We start from the raw sequence: 20,811 nt of genomic DNA on the forward strand, positions 1-20,811 counted from the left end.
ATGGTCCCACAGCAAGCCAAATCATGCTTAGCCTGTTACCAAAATTATTTTCACAACTCTGCCTGTGTCACTCCTGAGCTCATCACAAACCACTGGAGTCTCTGGTGAGGTATTTCATACAACTGTCTAACTGAGTCTAAAACAGGCCTACCTTCCTACAGCATTAGCAGTATCTAATCCATTCCTAGTTACAACAGAGTGAAAGCTGAAAGTCTACTCCTCCCAGATAGCCACCGAGGTTGGCTCTATTATACTTCCCCAAGCCAACTACATATGGCAGGAATAAAAGGGCACAGCTGATTAGGCACCAGAAGCCATTACCTCTTTTTTGATCAGTGTGGGGCAGTAGTGTAACAAGCTGACTGGCACCCAGGATAAACCCTGCATGGGGGTTTATATACCCCACCACAAATTTCTTATTCAAAAAATGAGTACCAGGGCCTGAACTCAAGCATAGAAAGGGTAATATATGTTTACCTAGCTTCAGGCAGCATTAAAATCAAACATTTACATTTGCTGTTTAGAGATGAATGAGAACCTCACCTACCTTTAACAATCTGCTTGGCACAGGCATTATAAACTTGTTCCTGGCTTGTGTTCGGAGGTAACACTCTATCGAAGACATAAGGCTTTCCCTGCTGAAATAAACAAACAATACACTTTAAGATGATATACAGAAATAATAAAAGCAGTAAAGAAGAAGTGGCTTAATAGGTACCCTAAGACTCACTTTAAGGTTGTTCTGAATGATAATGTTCATTGCAACAGAAATAATAATGTATTACAGTAAATGGAATTGACAGTTCCATAGAAAAAGGATAAGAGATACATCTCACAATCTCTGAAATTGTCTTCATGGCAGTTAGGAAATACAAAGTGCCATATTTCCTATGTACTTATTGACTTTCAACATGCTGAAGTGGAAGAAGCGTATGTTGAAATATGACTGCTTGAAATTGAGTTTCTTTCCCCACCCTACTCTTGCAGAATTTCAGAGAAGATCCATAAATCTAAACTAAATCAGCATTTGGAAAGTTATTTTATCAATTTGGTACTTCAGAAACTTGTAATGGTAGGGATCAGAAACAGATCACTGGAATTCAGAATTTTGCAAATTTTGAAAGCTTGAATGGCTGTTTTACCAGCTCAGGATCAACTTAAAATGTTTTTAGTACATTTTATTTTGGTCAAAATACCTAGTTTCAGTAAGGTGCTAGGAACAAATAGGACGGTTAAAATTTAATAGGTTCCAAGAACAGATGCGCACACACAAAAAATTAACCAAATCATGGAATATGGAACTAGTTAATGTGATCTTCCATTTTACTTGAAGAATTAAAATTTCATGCTGAACAATGGAATGCCTTTGTGCGCGAGGGGAAAAAAAAAGGCATTACAAAGGGAAGCATGTTTTAATTCATTTAAAAAAAAAAAACCAAAAAACCAGTCCACAGTGTCCTTTTAGGAAGCAAAACCCCAAATCTTTGGTGTTTGAGGTTTTAATCTGTGGATTTTTCCAGGTTGTGGATACTCACAATCCTGTAACAGTCATAGTTAGCCATGGCATCTGGGTGTCACAGTACAACCATTTAGGCTCAAAGCAACCCTTGGAATATGCCAGCTCTTAGCTTTCACTAGAGGTGCACCGATACAATACCGGATCGGCACCAATATAAAGAAAATTGTCTGTATCAAAAATTGGCATGATACGGCCAATAATTTGGCACATAAATGGCCCATGCATGCACACAGCCGCAGTGCAGCACATAGGCAGCGAGGAGTACAGCCTGGCAGCTTGGAAAGATGCGTGCAGCTGATAAGTCTGTTGTAATGGAAGGGAAGAGGGGAGGGAAGGGGCATGGAAGGCAGATCAAAGCCTCCGTGGTGAGGAAGGAGTGGGGCTAGGGCTAAGGCCCAGCCAGGGTGCCCAGCCAAGGTGGGAGAGAAGAGGGGGTGCAAGATGGAGCCAGGGCTTGTCTGAGAGGCATGAGGAGGCACTCCTGCCACTGCGCACTGCTCGACCAGGAGCCGCTCATCTGGCAGCTCCTGCTGTTGCTCCTGCCACTAGCCCAAGAGGGCTAGTGGGGAGTGGGGGTGCCCCCGGATATACACAAGGTGCGGTGAGCTGGGGCCAAGGCTGCACAGGGCTCTTCCCAGCCCACACCACCTTGTGCAGATCCGGGGGCATACGCCCCCCCCATGCCCTCCTGGACAAGCAGCAGGAGCCACCAGAGAAGCACCGGACAAACGGCACGCAGTGGCATAAGCCACCCCCGCACCTCCCCATGGCCCCCAGACTAGCCATGGCTTGCCTCAGCCCCACTGCTTCCTCACCATGGGGGCCTTGATCTGCCCCCCCATACCCCTTCCCTCCCCACCACAATAGACTTACCAGCTGCTGGGCTAGTATCGAAAATTGGATCAGTATTGGCCAATATGCCTCCTTAAAAATCAGCTATCAGTATCAGCCCTAGCTTTCACTTTTGAGGTTTTTTTAGTATGGTAAAATAATAGAGCAATTCTTCTGTTGTAAAGACCTAAAAAAGGCCACAAAAGGTCAGAATGTTTTTAACACTACATATTCCTATTTCAATTCTCTGGCTGGGTCCACACCAGCAGGGGTGTGCCTTCGCAGCAGCACAAACAGTAGTGGTAAAATTTGTGCTGCTATTTTCTGCTTCAGTGTATGCCCCTGCCTGCATGCTCTGCAGTGAGACTCGCTGTCCTACTACTCCACATGCTGTGGGGGTGGGCTAGCTGGGGCACAGGGTGCTTTAGCAGGGACTAGCCATCCCCTGTGCTGAGGCACCCTGTGTCCCAGCCAGCTGAGAACCAACACATTGAGACAGGGGAGCAGGCAGCCCAGGGCTCCCTGATTGCCCATCTCCATGTGCTGCAAAGCCCCGATGCTGGGGCGCAGCATGCATCGGGACAGGGAAGCAAGTAGCGTTGGGCTGGCTGTTCCCCTCTCTCCACGTGTCTCAGTGCAGAGGCTCCACTGCAGAGCCCCTGTGCTGAGACACACTGCACCCAGCCAGCCATGAAGCAGCAGCCTGCTCCCCTGTCTTGAGGCACACTGCACTCCAGCCAGCTACTCTGAGGCTGGCTAGGGCATAGTGTGCCTCAGCACAGGGTCTCCATAGTAGAGCCCCCACACTGGAGGCATGCAGAGACAGGGCAGCAGCCAGTCCAAGGCTGCCTGCTCCCCCCTCCCAAGGCACACTGTGCCCCAGCCAGCTGAGGAGCAGCTGGCTGGGTTGCAGGGTGCCTCAGCATGGGGGCTTCGCAGTGCGCAGAGACTGGGTTTGTCCTGGTGCTCACCCCTTTGGCGTTGGTTGTGCCACTTTTTTCCCCTGGGGTTTTGTTTTGTTTTGTCTTGCTACCAGAAAATCCCAGTAGCGAATTTTGCTTCAGCACTGCAAATTAGCAGTGCCATGCACTGATTAATGTGCAACTTGTGCAGTTTGTGCTACTGCAAAGAGGTTTGCAGCACCATAAACAACATGTGCCTGCACATCTGGATCCAGCCTCTGGGTTTATCTTTTGAATCCATGGTAGCTGCTTGCACACCTAACAGAGATAATATTGTGCATCACCCTTAATAGGATCTCACGGCATCCAAGTGCAAATCACTGCCATTGTAACACATATACTACAACTGCATGAATAAATAAGGAAACATATGATGTATGCAGCTCATGCATCACTCTCTCTTTCTAACAGGGAATAGCTTTTTCTTCCCCCATGTAGCAACCTGGTATTGGTTACAAAAATTCCAAAGAGAAATTCTGAAGACAAGCCTTCAGTATGGAAAATATTCAAAGATAAGTCATTTTTTAAAGAGAGAAGAGAAGAGCAGTAGCGTAAATGCAGTAATGTAAATGCAAAGCTATCTTCACTTAAAATAAGATTTTTTTAAGTTTAGGAAAGAAAAACCAGAAGCAAAATTTTTTTCTCTCTGTTCTTCTACGAAAAGCATACAATACTTCCAAGGTATGAAGCTCATTCTCAAACTACATTACAAGGACTTCAAAGCTATCTGGTAGATGGATAAATCAGACTTACCATTTTCATTCTGATCAGTCAACTAGCTTTATCTGTAGTCTCTAGCCAGCTGTTCAAACATTGTGTTCAATTAGCTATTTGTCTCGTTTCACTTCAAGTAGATCATAAACCTGACACTTGCCCAGTCTGAATGTGCAGATGTTAAACCAAACCAAAGTAGAAGACTCATACAAAAACTGTTTACCTAAAATACTCTGTCATTACCTCTCACCATTTCACATCTCAAAGATAAGAACATCTGGGGGTGACCTTCTCAGCACCACTGAGGCAGAAAGAGATCTTGGCGTCACTGTTGACTTCAGGATGAACATGAGTCGTCAATGTGATGAAGCAGCCAGCAGACCCACTCACACCTTGTTGTGCATCCATAGGCGCTTCATAAACAGGTCCAGGGAAGTGATTCTCCCTCCCTACACAGCTCTGGTCAGGCTGCAGCTGCAGCTTGTATCCAGTTCTGGACACTGCAGTTCAAGTGGGATGCAGACAACCTGGAGAGGGTCCAAAGAAGGGCCACTCATCTGATTGGAGGCCTGCAGAAAAGGCCCTATGAGGAAAGGATAAGGGACTTTAACCTCTTCAGTCTCTCCAAGAGAAGGCTGAGAGGGGACCTTGTGGTGGCATACAAATTCATAAGGGGAGAGCAACATGAAGTAGGCAACGATCTGTGTACAAGGGCACCCCCTGGAACAAGGAACAGTGGCCATAAGCTACTAGAGAGCAGGTTTAGACTGGTTGTTAGAAAAATGTCTTCACGGTCAGGGTTGCCAGGATCTGGAATGGGCTTCCAAGGGAGGTGGTGCTTGCCCCATCCTTGGGGGTCTTCAAGAGGAGACTGGACAGGCACCTGGCTGGGTTCACATGATCCCAGGTTTGGTGACCCTTTTCTTGCCTGCCAGGGGCAGGGGGTCAGACTAGATGGCCCACTGAGATCCCTTCTGACCCTAGAATCTATGAAAAACATGCCTTTCAAACCATTTTTAAAAAATCTGGGAGCAGGCACAATTATTTGCTGACCTTTTATGATAAAGTATAGACACTATATACTTAAAGCCATGGATCTCTAGTGGCCTATATAAATCTTCACTCAAGTCCTTGTTGGTGGGTTTCTGTAACATACTATAAGCATATGTCAATATATTTTTGACAGCTTTAAAAGTTTTTTACACATGGGGGAGTATTTCCAGAATAAGGCAGGGTGTGAATTTGAAATGTTATAGTAATTCTGGAATAACTCCCATGCAGTTGTGTTTTTGTCTGGAACTGCTTTTTCCAGGTTGGCTTAATGCATGCAACAACTTTCAGTGAGGTCTCTCTACACAGATAAGCCCTAATCAGAAAGCCCAAAAAAACTAAGTGACAACAGAGCCTGAACCACCTCTCACCCAGAAAAGATCAGCCCCCCAAGTCTGGATTGAAATGCGGTGGCCAATCAACATGGGAGAGCCTGCCCCAACCCCTGCCATACTATAACTATGTAAAGACTGCACTCAAATTCAGCTCTCAACAAGAGAACTGTCAGCTGCCCTTTGAGAGTTCAGTGAACAATCCAGCCTATTTATGCCATACACAGATGAAAGCGTAAATGGGCACTAGCTGCAAGTTTTATACATTTCTTGAGCTGAAAAGTTAAGGGTCTGAAGGTATAGTTAAAAGTGCGCCATGTAGGTCAATTTTCTCCTTCCTGTTCTTTTTTTAAAAGTGCTAGCTTATATTACTCTTTTATATTATTGCGAGTCATCGCAGCACATTAATTTTCAGTCCTGATGACCACCTGCACTTTTGAAAGCAGAGCTTCATGGAAAGATACACTAACCACAACAAGTAAATAAGGCAGGTTAGACTGTAACATTTATCACAGTTCCGCCCAGATACAAACTTCTGTTCTTGTGAGACATCAAGGAGTTGGAATTAGACAGAAACTCAAAGCTCAGTCTGGACAAACATTTTAACTCCCAGGCTAGGTACAGATATTCAAAAAGCCTGCGCCAGAATTGACCTAAGTTACAAATTTTTCTGTAAGCACGGTAGCAAACAGAACACACGTTGATCCTTTGGTGGGGAGACAAATCTTAGACCAGGTTCTACCATTTTTTAACTGTCTCTGTGCGCCACACTTCTGTTCTGTTATGGGTATAGACAGGTTAACCATAACTTGTACAGATAAAAAGTGTAGGTCTGTACTTGACACCAGGGCGAGGAGATAATTAGCTCTTCGGTTTTGGTCTAGGCCGGGGCAGGCAATTATTTGGGCCCATGGGCTACACAGACAGTTCTGGGGAGCTGTTGCAGACCAGTCATCACCTCATCCCACTCATCCCATAACAGCCCAGAACCTGCATGCCTTCCGACTGCTCCCCTCCACCAGCAACAACTGAGCACACGGCCCCATCCCCAACCCTGGCCCACCCCACGCCCACTCTGGCCAGAATGGAGCAGTGGGAACCCATATGCACAGCCCCAACTCTGGGCCATCCAATGCTTGCTCCAGACCACCCACCCACGCTGAGCAATGGCAGCTAGGCAGAAGCTGCTGCTGGGTGTGAGGGAAATGTGGCCACCTGCCCCTTCCCGCTGCTGGGCCTTTCTTGCTGCAACCACCTGGAACCTGTACCTGGGCTGCCCTGTGGCTCCTCTCCACTGCCACCGCTGCCCTGCTGGGCAGCCCAGAGGTAGCAGTGATGGTGGCTGAGAAGAGCTGCAAGGTAGCCTGGACACGCGCTCCGAGGGGCTGCAGCAAGGAAGGCCCAGCAACAGTGAGAGGGCAGCAGCCAGTTTTCCCATACATCCAGCAGCAGCTTCTGCCCAGTTGCTGATGCTGCCGCCACCATTATGTTACTGGCGCTGTCCACCAGGTGGCGCTAAGGTATCACTAAAGGATAATTAAACCAGCGTGAACATGTAATACAATCACACACTTAACTAAAATCTGACTTATTAATACATCAAAGGTTATCTTAGTAGTGCCTAAAAACACTTAGTCCAATGATCTCACCCAATCCCAGATGTTACTCTACCAAAGGGTCTGATGGCCAGTCAGTAAACCTGAAAGTAGAGGGTGGTCATCAGTGGGTAATCTTTATGGCAGGCACAACCCAGACAGATGTTGTTTGCTGGAGAGATGACACCACACTTCACTTTCTTGTTGCCCCCTTTTATGCTTTTTCTTAATTTTCCTCCTCTGATGACACTTTGTTTCTACATATTGGTTTCCCTACGATCATCATACTGTTCATATTTCATTCTGTCAGCATATTCCTTTGTTCCAACAGCTCATCACATGCACACCTCTTAATTTGGTCCTTTACCAGTGTCTTACTCTGGGCATTGCTTCACTGGTGCCCTCTTATCACCTTTTTTTAACATATCCAATCATTTCAGACCTCCAATTCACTTGGTTAGTGCCAAGTTCATTTAATTTAAGCACTCGCACTGCTCTGGTGTGGTCCCAGAAGACTGGAAGAGGGCCAACATGGTTCCCATCTTCAAAAAAGGGGAGGAAGGAGGACCCAGGAAACTATAGGCCAGTTAGTCTTACCTCGATCCTAGGCAAGCTGTTTGAAAAAAGTTATGCTGGTACACATCCAGGAGGGGCCAGCAGGGGACTGCATGCTTAGGGGCAACCAACACGGGTTCATCAGTGGCAGGTCCTGTCAGACCAACCTGGTGGCCTTCTATGATCAGATTACCAGATCATTAGATGCAGGGGTAGCAGTGGACATAGTCTTCCTGGACTTCCAGAAGGCTTTTGACACTGTCTCTCACCCCGTTCTCATTAAGAAACTGGAGGGCTGTGGTGTTGATGCCCACACAGTCAAGTGGGTCGCCAACTGGCTGGAGGGCTGCACCCAGAGGGTGGTAGTGGATGGGTCCTTCTCAACCTGGAAGGACGTGGGCAGTGGGGTTCCACAGGGCTCGGTCCTCGGGCCTGCACTGTTCAACATCTTCATCAGTGATTTGGATGAGGGGGTAAAAAGTACCCTGTTCAAATTTGCTGATGACACTAAGATGTGGGGGGATGTTGGCACACTAGAAGGAAGCATCAGGCTTCAATCAGACCTAGACAGGCTACAAGGGTGGGCGGATGTGGATAAGATGGGATTCAACACTGACAAGTGCAAGGTGATGCACCTGGGAAGGAACAACCGGCACCATACCTACAGGTTAGGGAACTCCCCTCTTGTCAGCACAGAGGCAGAAAAGGATCTTGGAGTCATAACTGACTCCAAGATGAACATGGGCCGGCAGTGTGGGGAGGCAGTTAGGAAGGCCAACTGCACCTTGTCATGCATCCACAGATGCATCTCGAGCAGGTCCAAAGAGGTGATCCTCCCCCCCTATGCGGCACTGGTCAGGCCGCAGCTGGAGTACTGCACCCAGTTCTGGGTGCCACATTTCAAGAGGGATGCAGACAGCACGGAGAAGGTCCAGAGGAGGGCCACTCGCATGATCAGGGGACAGCAGGGCAGGCCTTATGAGGAGAGGCTACGGGACCTGAACCTGTTCAGCCTCCAAGAGAGAAGGCTGAGGGGGGGGATCTAGTGGCCTGTTATAAATTAGTCGGGGGGGGGGGGAAATCAGCAGGCATTGGGGGAAATCACTATTCCCCCGTGCACTACCAGGAGTGACCAGGAAAAACACACAGTCACAAGCTGGCAGAGGGTAGGTTTAGGATAGATATCAGGAGGCGCTACTTCATGGTCAGGGCAACTAGGATCTGGAACCAACTTCCAAGAGAAGTGGTGCTGGCTCCTACCCTGGGGGGTTTTAAGAGGAGGTTGGATGAACATCTTGCTGGGGTCGTTTGACCAGTATTATTTCCTGCCATGGCGGGGGGTCAGACTAGATGATCTACTCAGGTCCCTTCCGACCCTAGCAACTATGAAACTATGAATTTGAGCTGGTAACAAAGCCCTACAGTTGACACGAACATGTTAATAATGCTGGAACATAAGCTGCCTGTGAAAGCAAGCTCAAGGCTAACTGATAATGCAGACACAAGCAAAATGAAAAGTTCAAATAATAATAAGGCTATACAAAAACTTAAGCTTCAATAAGTCTGCATATAAAAGAAAAGTTCAAACAATACTGTAATTCCCCACTCAAGCAGGTACAATTAAAGATAAATGTGCCAAGCTACAATAACAGTTGCTCAGCATAGGTGGGCAGTCTGGAACAGGCACAGGGTAGGCCAGGATTGGGACTATGCACATGCATTCTGGCTGGTCCACTCTGGCCAGGGTGAGTCCAGAGCAGGCATGGCGTGGACTGCAGGCACAGCTGTGCATGCAAGTCCCCACCAGTACCATGGGGCTGGGGCTAGTGGTGGTGGCAGCCAGAAGGAACTGCCACCTGGGCTGCCAGAAACACAGTTCAGCTGCTGAACTGCCCCAGCCCCACTGCGTGCCTGGGGGTGGTACGATGTACCACTGCCCAGACGGCACCTGGGCCAGGCAGGACTGAGAAATCCACTGCAAGCCGGAAAAAGTCATTCCATGAGCCAGATACGGCCCACAAGTCATATTTTGCCTTCTCCTAGTCTAGGGTCATCTAGAACAACTAAAATCCATATTTATTTAAAAATGTCTCCCCCCTAGTGCACAATGCTTCCCCTTTTACAATTTGCTGGATCTGATAAAAATTAAGTGACCCAACCCTTAAGGTGAGCGGGATTCTCCAACACAATTTTCTCCCAACACCTTCTTTAGACTACCATCCATCTTTCATTACGAGATTCCTCCCATCCCTCTTAGTTTTTTAGGCATATTTTGAACAGTGTTGTGTGCACTAGCTTTTAGAACATGTAAAGTATTGTATATTGACACTTTCCATACTTTTCATTTATTTCTGTCATGTGTGCAACAAAGCTATCAGGACTGTCCAACTGGTGGCCTGTGGGCCATATGTGACCCGTAAGGAGTTAATCTGCACCCCAAGGCTCCCCCCTGGCTGCTGGGATTGTAGTCTGCTGTCCATCTTGGCCCATCACTGCTCATTGCTCTGGCTGCTGCTGAAGCTAAGATCTCCTGAGTCCCCCTCCCTTCTCTGGCTTTCACTTCCTGCCCCCTCTGCCTAAAGGAGGTAGAGAAGGACAGGGCAACGGGGCTCAGCACAACCTGTAGTTCTGAGTGAGCCTGTGCTATGATGCAGCAGAGGGCCCTGCAGTTGGAGAGGTGACCTGCCCGCCCACCCAAACAGTGCAGCAGCGTGGGGAAAAGAAGCACCCACTAACACAGTGCCAAGCAGGTTTGCACATGCAGAGGTGTGGGTGCTATGGCTTCCACTGGCACAACACTCCACAGCACAGTCACTACTAATACAGCTCCCAGCCATTAAGAAAGTGGATGGCCCTGACATAAATAGTAAATGTAAATAGGATATGTAAATACCATAAGCTTCATCAAATGGACCACAGAGTGCTCATAACAACTCATAATTATGATATGAGTCATATACATGGAGTCATAAATCATTTGCATCACAAACACTACAAAAATTATGTTAAGAAACTACAAGAGTGTTTCAGAAATTAATTTCAAAATAAAATCATGTGTGCAATGACCACATTGCTGCACCACATAGTCGTAAACGATGGGTACGTTTGACAATGTTACAATCAGTGTTCCCTGCTGCTATGTAGTTTGTCCAATAAAGCAGAAAATGGGTTTTACTTCAAAATTGCCATTACTTCCTGAAATATCCTCATATATTAAGAGGTCATCAATAGAGGTGCACCGATATATCAGTCACATACAGGATTGACACCAATAAAAGGAAATTAACATTATCAGCCATGAGCATTTTTGGCTAGTGTAGCCAATAAGTACCATGTACATGTGCGCAGCTGCAGTATGCACACAGCCAGGAATGCAACCCAGCAACTTGGAGAGCAGCGTCCTGCTGGTAAGTCTGTGGAGGGAAGGGGCATGGTGGGGACCTTTCCCTCAGGAGCCCTGAGCTACCCATTCCATAAGGGGGCTCCCAAAGGAAAGAGAGCAGAGCAGAGTGGCCCAAGCAGGGGCAGCACTGGGGGGCAGTTTGGGGAGCTATGGCCACCCCAAAATTCCCCATAGCCACCTCTCCCTGTGCCACCACCTGCCTTGCCCCTGTCTGCTCTAAGCACAGCCCTGGCCCAGCTCCTCCTAGGCTGGGGCATCCCCTGGCCCCAAGTCCACAGCAGGCAGTCTGCCCTCACCCTGCGCACAAATCTAGGGGGGCACATGCTCCCCCATGCCTCCCCTGGGGGTGGCACAGCAATGGGGAGCCACCCCTCCTTTTCACACACCCCTCACACTGCCTAGACAAGCCACCCTTGGCTCCGTCCCACTCCTGGCCCTGGCCCTGCATTCACTGCCCTGGCTGGGCAGCACTTGCCCCAACCCCTTCCCCCCTCACTGTGGGGGCCTCAATCTGCACCCCCCGAATCGCTTCCCCACCCTCACTAACTTACCAGCAGGATGCTGCTTTTCAACCTGCAGGGCTGAATTCCTGTAAATCAGTTAGTAGATCAGTATCAGCCAATATGGCCGGTTAATAATTAGCTATCGGTATCAGTCAAGAAAAGCTTTATCAGTGTACCCCTATTCATTAAAGTTGCAACTTCAAGTTCTCAAAGCTGTGCAATGCCAGAGTTAAAGGGTAATGAAACCCCCATTTGTGTATGCACAGCATCACAGTCCACCTGCATCACTACATGCTATTTCTCTTGCTTTGTTCTGTGCCCCTGATGGATCTGCTCTGGGGACGACTCAGAGCCTACTGAAGGAAGCTGATGGGTGCAAGATCCCTGCCTCATTTGTCACAGAAGCTGGAAGATAATGAAATTAAATAGGGGTGGCTACAAGACAGACCCTAGTAGTTAAGTTGTGAACTGTCACGGGGAACTGGATTCTACCCCATGACAGTTCACAACTGTGCACCCACATCTGCTACTGAAATAAGAGGAGCTATGTTTTGAATGTATACGATACTGTATATGATTGAGTACTCTGAAAAGCCAGGTATTGGCATCTCAACTTGGCCACTCACACTAGGGGCTCTTTTTCAACACAATCTCTCTATGTCCTTGTTTCCATATGTAAAATAAGTATAATAATTCCTTCTCTTCTGCTCAAGAGTGTTTGGAAAATTAATTCATTAACACTGCTGGAGCACACAGTTCCTGTGATGAAGATCACTGCAGAAAAAACAACGAAGAAAGAAATTATTCTGTCTTCAGAGTAGGGTTTGAACTGTCAGCAGTAAATAAGACCTGCAGCTATTTGTGAACAATGAAAAGAAAAAAAAAAATTTAACAGCTGCTTCTTAAGCCAGCACTGTCCCTCCTGCATAATGGAGGAGGCAAGAGTGAGGAAATGGCCAAAGAAAAAAATGCAGAATGTAATCATGTAATTAGACAGTATCATCACACATACACTCAAGGGGTTCAATAAATTTAGGCATTTATCCTGTTTGGAATTTATTATTTATAATTTTTTATTTATTAATAATCTCTTATAATGGGGCACATAGGTATAAGAGAGAGAGAGAGAGAACGAGCATGTGCGAGAGTGTGCTTGTGCATCCCTTTCTAGATTTCTTAAAAAAGCAAAGCGAAAAAAACAGACAGACATTCTGGCCTGTGGCGCCATCAGCAAGCTCATAATGTTCCAATAGGGTCGTGTCACATGTTCAACATAAAACCAAGTGCAGTTAAAATGTGAGCAAATGCACGTTTGAACAGTTTAGCATGTGTTGAGTACTATTGTGGCATTGTGAGGTCAGGGGATGATTATGTAAAGTACTAATTTCAATGTCACAGCATTTCAATGATTTACTACTGCTGCAAGTGCTCACAGATGAATGAATAAAGGATTACAGTTTATTATTGCTGTGGACCAGCACAAATGAGAGATGAGATGCATACTGTCAGTAGGTTTCATATCTAATTCTTGATAGCAGAGAGATGGCAATATCCAACTCTTGGGATTCATTTCCTGAAGATGACTATGTCCTAGTGGGCTTTTCTGACCAGTTTGGCTTCTGCTTCTCTGGCCCTAGTCCTAATCTCCAGCTCCAGTTCCCAGGCTCTTTACCAAGTCAATCCAAACCTCACTTCCAGTTTCCAAACCTCAATTCTTATCACAATGGACAGTTTTTTATTCCATGCTCCAGAAAGCCAGTTTCATAGATTTCATAGACATTAGGGCTGGAAGGGACCTCGGGAGATCGAGTCCAGCCCCCTGCCCAAAGGGCAGGAAGTCAGCTGGGGTCATAGGATCCCAGCAAGATAAGCATCCAATTTACTCTTGAAGGTGTTCAATGTAGGTGCTTGAACCACCTCCGCTGGCAGACTGTTCCAGACCTTGGGGGCTCGGACAGTAAAGAAATTCTTCCTTATGTCCAGCCTGAAACGGTCTTGCAGGAGTTTGTGACCGTTCGACCTCGTCATCCCTTGGGGCGCTCTGGTGAACAAATGTTCCCCCAGATCCTGGTGGTCACCCTTGATAAACTTACAGGTGGCCATCAGATCACCCCTGAGCCTGCGCTTTTCCAGGCTAAAGAGTCCCATGTCTCTCAGCCTGTCATCGTAAGATCTGTTTTCCTGACCTCTGATCATGCGCATGGTTCTCCTCTGGACTCTCTCAAGCTTCTCCACATCCTTTTTGAATTGCAGAGCCCAAAGCTGGACTGTACTCCAGCTGCGGCCTCACCAAGGCCGAGTACAAGGGGAGAATGACGTCCCGGGATTTGCTCAAGAAGCATCTATGGATGCAAGCCAGCATTTTGGTCGCTTTATTAGCCACAGCATCGCATTGCAGACTCATGTTCATTTTGCGGTCAATGATGACCCCCAAGTCTCTTTCTTCTGTAGTGCTATCCAACGTAGCACTGCCGAGCCTATAAGGGTGCTGCAGGTTTTTCCTCCCAAGGTGGAGAACCTTGCATTTTTCGGTGTTAAACACCATGAGGTTCTCGTCCGCCCATTTGCTGAGCTGGTCCAGGTCAGCCTGGATCACCCGCCTATCTTCTGGCGTGGATGCTTTGCCCCAAAGTTTGGTGTCATCGGCGAACTTGGCCAGCCCACTCCTGACTCCAATGTCCACATCATTAATGAAGATGTTGAACAGTATGGGTCCAAGGACAGAGCCTTGAGGGACCCCACTGGTCACAGGGCACCACGATGAGCGACTGCCATCAATCACAACCCTCTGGGTCCAACCATGGAGCCAATTTCCCAGTCAGCGGATCGTGGTGGAGTCAAGGCCACAACTGGCCAGTTTGGCCAAGAGGTGATCATGGGATACCAGATCAAAAGCTTTTTTGAAGTCAAGATATATGACATGGAATAGGTCACCTGGTCGTAGAAGGAAATGAGATTGGTCAAACAAGACCTACCCGCAACAAACCCGTGCTGGCTGTCCCTTAGAATGTTAGCCTGGGCCAGTCTCTCAAGGATGGCCTCCTTAATAAACTTTTCTAAGATCTTCCCCAGGATAGAAGTCAGGCTAATGGGCCTGTAGTTAGCCGGATCCACTCTCCTCCCTTTCTTGAAGATTGGCACCACATTGGCCTTCTTCCAGTCTTCGGGCACTACACCAGAGCGCCAGGAGTTTCCAAAGATCCGTGCCAGGGGCTGGGCTATGACTCTCGCCAGCTCCTTGAGTACCCTGGGGTGCAGGTTGTCAGGGCCAGCTGACTTGAAGGTATCCAGCTTCTCAAGGTGTTCCTTCACGAAGTCAGCATTTATGGAGGACAGAGGATCCCCCTCACCCAGATTTCCCTGTCCCATAGCAGGCATGGGCATCCCATGTGACTGATGAAAGACTGACACAAAGTACCTATTTAATAGGTTGGCTTTTTCCTGGGCGTCAGTTGTCAGTTGCCCCATCTGGTTTAGCAGGGGTCCGATGTTGCCCTTGCTTTTCCTCCGGCTCCCCACATATCTGAAAAAGGACTTTTTGTTGTCCTTGATGCTTGAAGCTAGTTGGAGTTCAGTTGCAGCCTTGGCTTTCCTGGTTTGCTCCCTGCAGGACCAGAGCAGCATGGAGTAATCCTCCTTGGAGGTGAATCCCATCCTCCATCCTTTGTAGGCTTTCCTTTTTAGCCACAGGAGGTCCGCTAGGTCCCTGGAGAGCCAGGGGGGCTGCTGTGCCTTCTTGCTGCCTTTCCTCCGTGTTGGAATAGATTTAGCTTGTGCATTGAGGATCACTTCCTTGAGAAGCAACCACTCTTCTTGAACTCCCATCACCCTGGGGTCATGGTCCCTGAGTGCCTGACCGACTAGCCTCTTGAGCTTGTCAAAGTCGGCTTTTCTGAAGTCAAGGACTTCTCCGTTGCTGACTGACTTGCCAGCTTTACGGCGGATGGTGAAGGTGATCAGCTCGTGGTCGCTGTCACCCAGCTTCCCATCCATCACTAGGTCGCCGATTAGGTCATCCCCCATAGCCAGTACCAGGTCGAGCAGCGCTTTGCCTCTCGTTGGCCCATAGACTTCTTGAGTCAGGTAGAGGTCGAGAAAAAGCTTTGCGACAGCTCGGATTTTGCTGAGTGATCTTCCCACGAGATGTCTGGGTAATTGAAGTCACCCATGACAACCAAGGTCCTGGAGCAAGCGGCCTCAGTCAGTTCCCGGGTGAACCCCTGGTCAAGCTCGGGACTGTGAGTGGGAGGTCTGTAGTAGACTCCCACCGTTGTGTCCCCTGTGCCGTATTCCCCACGAATTTTTACCCAGAGGGTCTCTAGCTGTCCATGCCGGTCGCCAACATCAGCTTGCAGGGACATGTAGCTTTCCTTGACATAGAGAGCTACACCCCCGCCCCTTTTGTCAACACGATCCCTCCTGTACAGGGTATAGCCCTCTATACCCGTGGTCCAGTCATGGGTGGAGTCCCACCAGGTCTCTGTTATCCCAATGACATCATATTTCTTTGCACTGAGCAGGAGGACAAGCTCGTCCTGCTTGTTGCCAAGGCTCCTGGCATTAGTGTACAGTCAGGCAAGTGTCCCCTTGGGGGCTCTTGCCTTGCCCACAGATTCTGCCAGGGCTGAGGCAGGGGTGGGCTCCCTTAAGTGCCTTGGTCTGCTGGCTTTGCAAGGATCACTCAGTGGGCCAGCAGTGGCAATAGTCCCCCCATCCCCCAGCGGGCTTAGTTTAAAGCCCGGTGGAGCAGGTCAGCCAGCCTGGCTGAGAAGAGCCTCCTCCCCAGGGGAGAGAGGTGGAGGCCATCTCTTCCCAGCAGCTCGCTGCCTCTCTCGCCAAAGAGCGGGCTGTGGTCATGGAAGCCAAAGCCTTCCCGATGACACCAGCGCTGCAGTCTTTGGTTCACTGCGTGGATCCTCCTCAGCCCATAGCCCGAGACTGGGAGGATCGACGAAAACACCACCTGAGCTCCCAGACCCTTAAGCCCCGCTCCCAACTCCCTGTAGCGCCTCATGACCTGGCTGGGGGTGCTCCGAGCCGTGTCATTGGTGCCCACATGAATCAGGAGCATGAGGTAGTGGTCTGTAGACCGGAGGAGCTGCGGGATCCTCTCCGCAATGTCTCGGATGCGGGCCCCCGGGAAGCAGCAGACTTCCCAGGCTAAGGGGTCGGGGCGGCAGATTGCCCCCTCAGTGCCCCGCAGGATGGAGTCTCCCACAACAAACACCTTTCGCTTTGTCTTGGGGAGAGCGGGGCCAGTAGCTGCGGTCGAGCCTGGGTTGCCTGCAGGAGCTGGCAACTGAGCAGTCTCTGCTGGGGCTGCAAGAGGTGCGAACCTGTTGCTAAGCTCCGGCGAGGGAGGGCCCTTGGTGTGGCGGGCCTTCGGGCCCTTGACCACCTTGGTCCATGCCCCTGACTGGGCAGAGCGGGAGGTCCCAGAATCCTCCTTAGTTGTGGAAGGAGACGGAGCTCTCCCCTGCGGCTCCCGGGGGAGAAGGGCCTGGCAGTAGGAGTCTATCTCCTGCTCACAGTCCCTGATGGCACACAGTCTCTGGACTGTGCCCTAGAGCTCCTCCAGCTGGCACGCCAGAGACCCCAGGAGGGAGCAGACCCCACAAGGGGAGGTGACCATGCTCCCGGGCCCCAAAGCCTGAAAAAGGGACAGGCAGCCCCCGCAGCCAAGAGCCAGGGGCTCTGTCTGCATGGAGCCTGGAACCGTGGGCTCCGTCTCGGTGGCCATCTCTGAGGTGCCCAATGGGGGGGCCGCAGAGCCTGAGGGGACCCTCAGGGTGTGGCGGGTGCCCATCCGTGTCATGCCTCTGGTAGGCTGGCTACGGCTGGGGCTGGCTATGGCTGGGGCGGGGGGTCGCAGGCAGGGTCTCGTGCCCTCCTGCGCCCTCTCCTGCGCGAACTCCGCGCTAACTCGAGCGCCTGTTTGCGCAGCCTGGTCGCGCGGCTCCCTGGGGGGCTGGGCCAAGTGGGGGGCTGGGCGGGGGCTGGGCGGGGGCTTGACCGGGCCCGGCACCAGGCAGCGGCCTCCTCCCAGCAAGCAAGTTAACCCCTTCCCACCACAAGCCCGCTTACCTCCGGCTGTGCTGGGGGTCGGCAGGGGGCTCGGCGGCTGCTGAGGGGGTGTCTGGGGGACTTCGGGGGAGCGGGGGCACAGCAGGCTTCACCCACGCGTCTCTCACCACTCTGGAGCCTACCAGTTTGATTCAGGCAACATCATTATCTATGTAGCTTGGGCAGCAAGCATCCATTGATAGCCAGGAGAGGTAGGATCCGTGCTCTCCCTTCTGTTCCATGGACATAGTATTGCCCAAAGCAACCAAGAATGGCAATTAGAGGGAAAGTTCTGCTCAGCCCTGGCCTGGGACTTACCCAGGAATCTTTAGTTGTTAAAATAAAAAAGTATCTTCCATGTATAAACAAACTGGTTTTTCAAATTCTTAAGACTTCCTCAAACTTGAGCAGTTTTCCTCAGAGACATCTAAAAGCACATCTCCAATGCAAAAGATGCCCCTTAGAAATTCAAAGTCCCTGCTCCATAATACGGGGCTACAAGAGCTATTCAAAAAGAAAAATCAAGATTTTTTTAACACAGGCAAAAAAGTGTTTTGCCTATGTTTGTTCTTGGAAATGGCTGGATCATTTTGGCTGTTAATTTTCAAAATAATACAGTCCAATCTAGACACACAGCATGGAAGATTTAGACCTGAATGATTAAGCTTTTTAAAAGTTGCATGAATGCCATGTGCCCCTGGAGGCTGGAGGGGCACGGCAAGCTCCTGCAGGTGGTGGCAGCACCGTTGGCAGCAGGAGCGTGGCAGTGGCAAGCAAGGAGCTGCCACAGGTGGCCATGCTGCTGTCAGCAGCAAGGGAGGGGGGTGGCGAGCACTGACCATCAGTTGGCGACCACCTGCAGATGCCACCAGAGGTACTGGCGGCAAGGGGGCGTGCCTTTTCACAGAGGGTCCATGTGCACTACCATGCTCAGGGGGTGCATGTGCACATGCATGCACCCCCTATGCATCACCAATACCAAGTTGTAACCAACTAAAGCAAGGGATTATAAGAGACAATCCTAATAACTAGAGGTGCACCAATACATCAGTTCCATATCAAATCAGCACCAATATAAGGAAAACTGACCGTATTGGCAGTTGGGAGGTTTTGGCTGATATGGCCAATGTCACTGATAAATGCCCTCATTCATGCAGGCAGCCACAGCACAGCATGCAGGCAGCCAGGAGCACAGCCCGGCTGCATCTAGCTGGTAAGTCTGTTGTGAGGGAAGTGGCAGGGAAGGGGAGTAGGGGGGTGCAGATTGAGGCCGCTGCATTGAGGGAATGGGGCTGGGGCAGGGACAGGGGCAGGTGCTGCACAGCTGAGGCGGGGCACGAGACAGAGCCACAAGCAGATTGTCCAGGGAGCACAGGGAGGGGGTGCCAGCTCCCACCACTGCACACACCCCAAGAGGGCATGGGGGGTGCCCCCAGATCTGCATGCGAGGCAAAGGCAAGCTACCACTGTGGGTTGCAGCTGTGCTCTTCCTAGGCGCGCTGGGCCAGGCTGCACTCAGGGCGGGCATGCCAGCATTGGGAGAGTGGGTTGGGCAGGCTACAAGTTTTGGGGTGGCTGCAGCCCCCCCCCCCATAGCTCCCCTCCCCGTGCCACCTGCCCCAGCACAGCCTGGGCCACACCCCTAGCAGGAAAATCCAAGTGCAGCTCGAGCCCCAGCCTGCAGAGCCACCCTGCCCCATGCGCAGCCCTAGGGGCACCCCCCCAATGGCCTCCCAGGGTGTATGCAGCAGCAGGAGTTGTCCCCCCCGGACGAGCCACTCATGGCGCCATGCTGCACCCTGCCCCACTCCCTCTCTCACCGCAGGGGCCTCAATCTGCCCCCCCCACCCCAACACCCATTGCTTCCTGTGCCCCCTCGCCCACAACAGACTTACCAGTCAGATGCTGCTGTCCAAGCTGCCAGGCACATGTCAAACAATCAGATCAGTATCAGCCAATATGGCTCTGTACATATTGGCCACCAGTACCGGCCCAAAAATCTCTATCAGTGCACCCCTACTAATACCAGAGAATACTATCAGCCTCATCTAGAAGGTGCTCTTTATGCAGATATATACCACTGATCACATACAAATCAGCTTTTCCCATCTGTGTTATTTTCTATAAACTGGTTTAAAAACTGTTCCATTACCTTATAGTTCTACTTCATAATGGTCAAAATATGTCCTCAGCTATGCTCTCACAATTTCTGCAGAAGTCATACTGAGAGTGAAATGGATGTTTTTCTTGGTCAGGAATCAATAGCGTTGTTAACTAAATTCAAGTTGCAGAATATTATTTTACTAGTTTGACTTTTGAAGCTTCCCTATGAATTTAAACCATTGGTATTCAAAAAAAAGAAAGAAAAAAGACATCTTGGAGTTGAGAATTTTACAAGCATGAACAGCATGTTAGGCATAAATGCAAGCAGCATCAGGTCTTATGCTATGGAGAAGGTCACAAGATCAGGATATTTATAAAATGTACTTGCCACCTCTGACAGATACACAATTAGTAAACACAGACATAAATATTACTACAAGTTGACACGCAAGCTAAAGGGGAGTCAAAAACAATCCCCTTTAAAAAAAAAAATTCACCTCTTGTTCTCAAGTCATCTACTCAACATTATATAAATAGGCAGGAGAGGCAGGTTGATCCAGTGGTTAGGGCTCTAGCCGAAGGCACGAGAGGCCTAGATTCAAGCTCCTCCTGAGTCAGACTTCCTATATGACCTGAATTAAGGCACTCGCAGCTAGATCGACAAAGAGGCTGTGCTTTGTGATGTACTGCAATGCCTAACATTTAGGCACTAGGCCCCCAGAGCGGAACCCTCCACCCTGAGTGAGGTGTATAGTAAAAGGGTCGAGTTAAGTGCCTCAGATTGTATTCAAAGCACTGCAGCAAGGATTTTTATTAGACTAACTGCATGGTTGGGATCGAGATAGGGAAGTTTTCAAATGCAGTGCATTCTTCAGATCTGAAGAAAAAGCAGACATGGCAAGGACAAAAAACAAACAAACAGTCTGCAGGGCTGTGAAATTAGAAGAGAGAGAAATTCTCAGGACTAACCAACAGACCAGAAAAATCGCAGAAGAAAGGATAGCAAGATTAAGGTCAAAACATTTCAAAAGGAAAGAGGATCATTATCGCCTGTGGTGTTGAGACAGATTAGCAACAATCAGGCAGCTTATAGTGAACCATGAAGTACATATCTGTTCTTAGTATCCAGCTAGTTTATGAATTTTTGTACCCAGACTTGCCTTTTAAAGGTTTCTTGTAAA

The 20,811-nt window shown here is 49.3% G+C and overlaps 1 protein-coding gene across 4 annotated transcripts in view; it reads right to left on the reverse strand.

The window, feature by feature from the left end:
* Positions 1-20,811, reverse strand: part of KIF5C (kinesin family member 5C) — a 164,811-nt gene that overhangs the window by 115,837 nt on the left and 28,163 nt on the right. For 3 of the 4 annotated variants that reach the window (XM_090045796.1, XM_090045799.1, XM_090045798.1), the window contains one exon: positions 548-638. In XM_090045796.1, the coding sequence (XP_089901922.1) occupies positions 548-638 (91 nt within the window). Of the gene's footprint in view, positions 1-547; positions 639-20,811 lie in introns of those variants that run through there. The other variant, XM_090045797.1, reaches the window with a different exon arrangement.

This window comes from Crocodylus siamensis, chromosome 4 (genome assembly GCF_052110815.1).
Source record: "Crocodylus siamensis isolate JL-2025a chromosome 4, ASM5211081v1, whole genome shotgun sequence".
In the NCBI taxonomy this organism is placed as follows: Eukaryota; Metazoa; Chordata; order Crocodylia; family Crocodylidae; genus Crocodylus; species Crocodylus siamensis.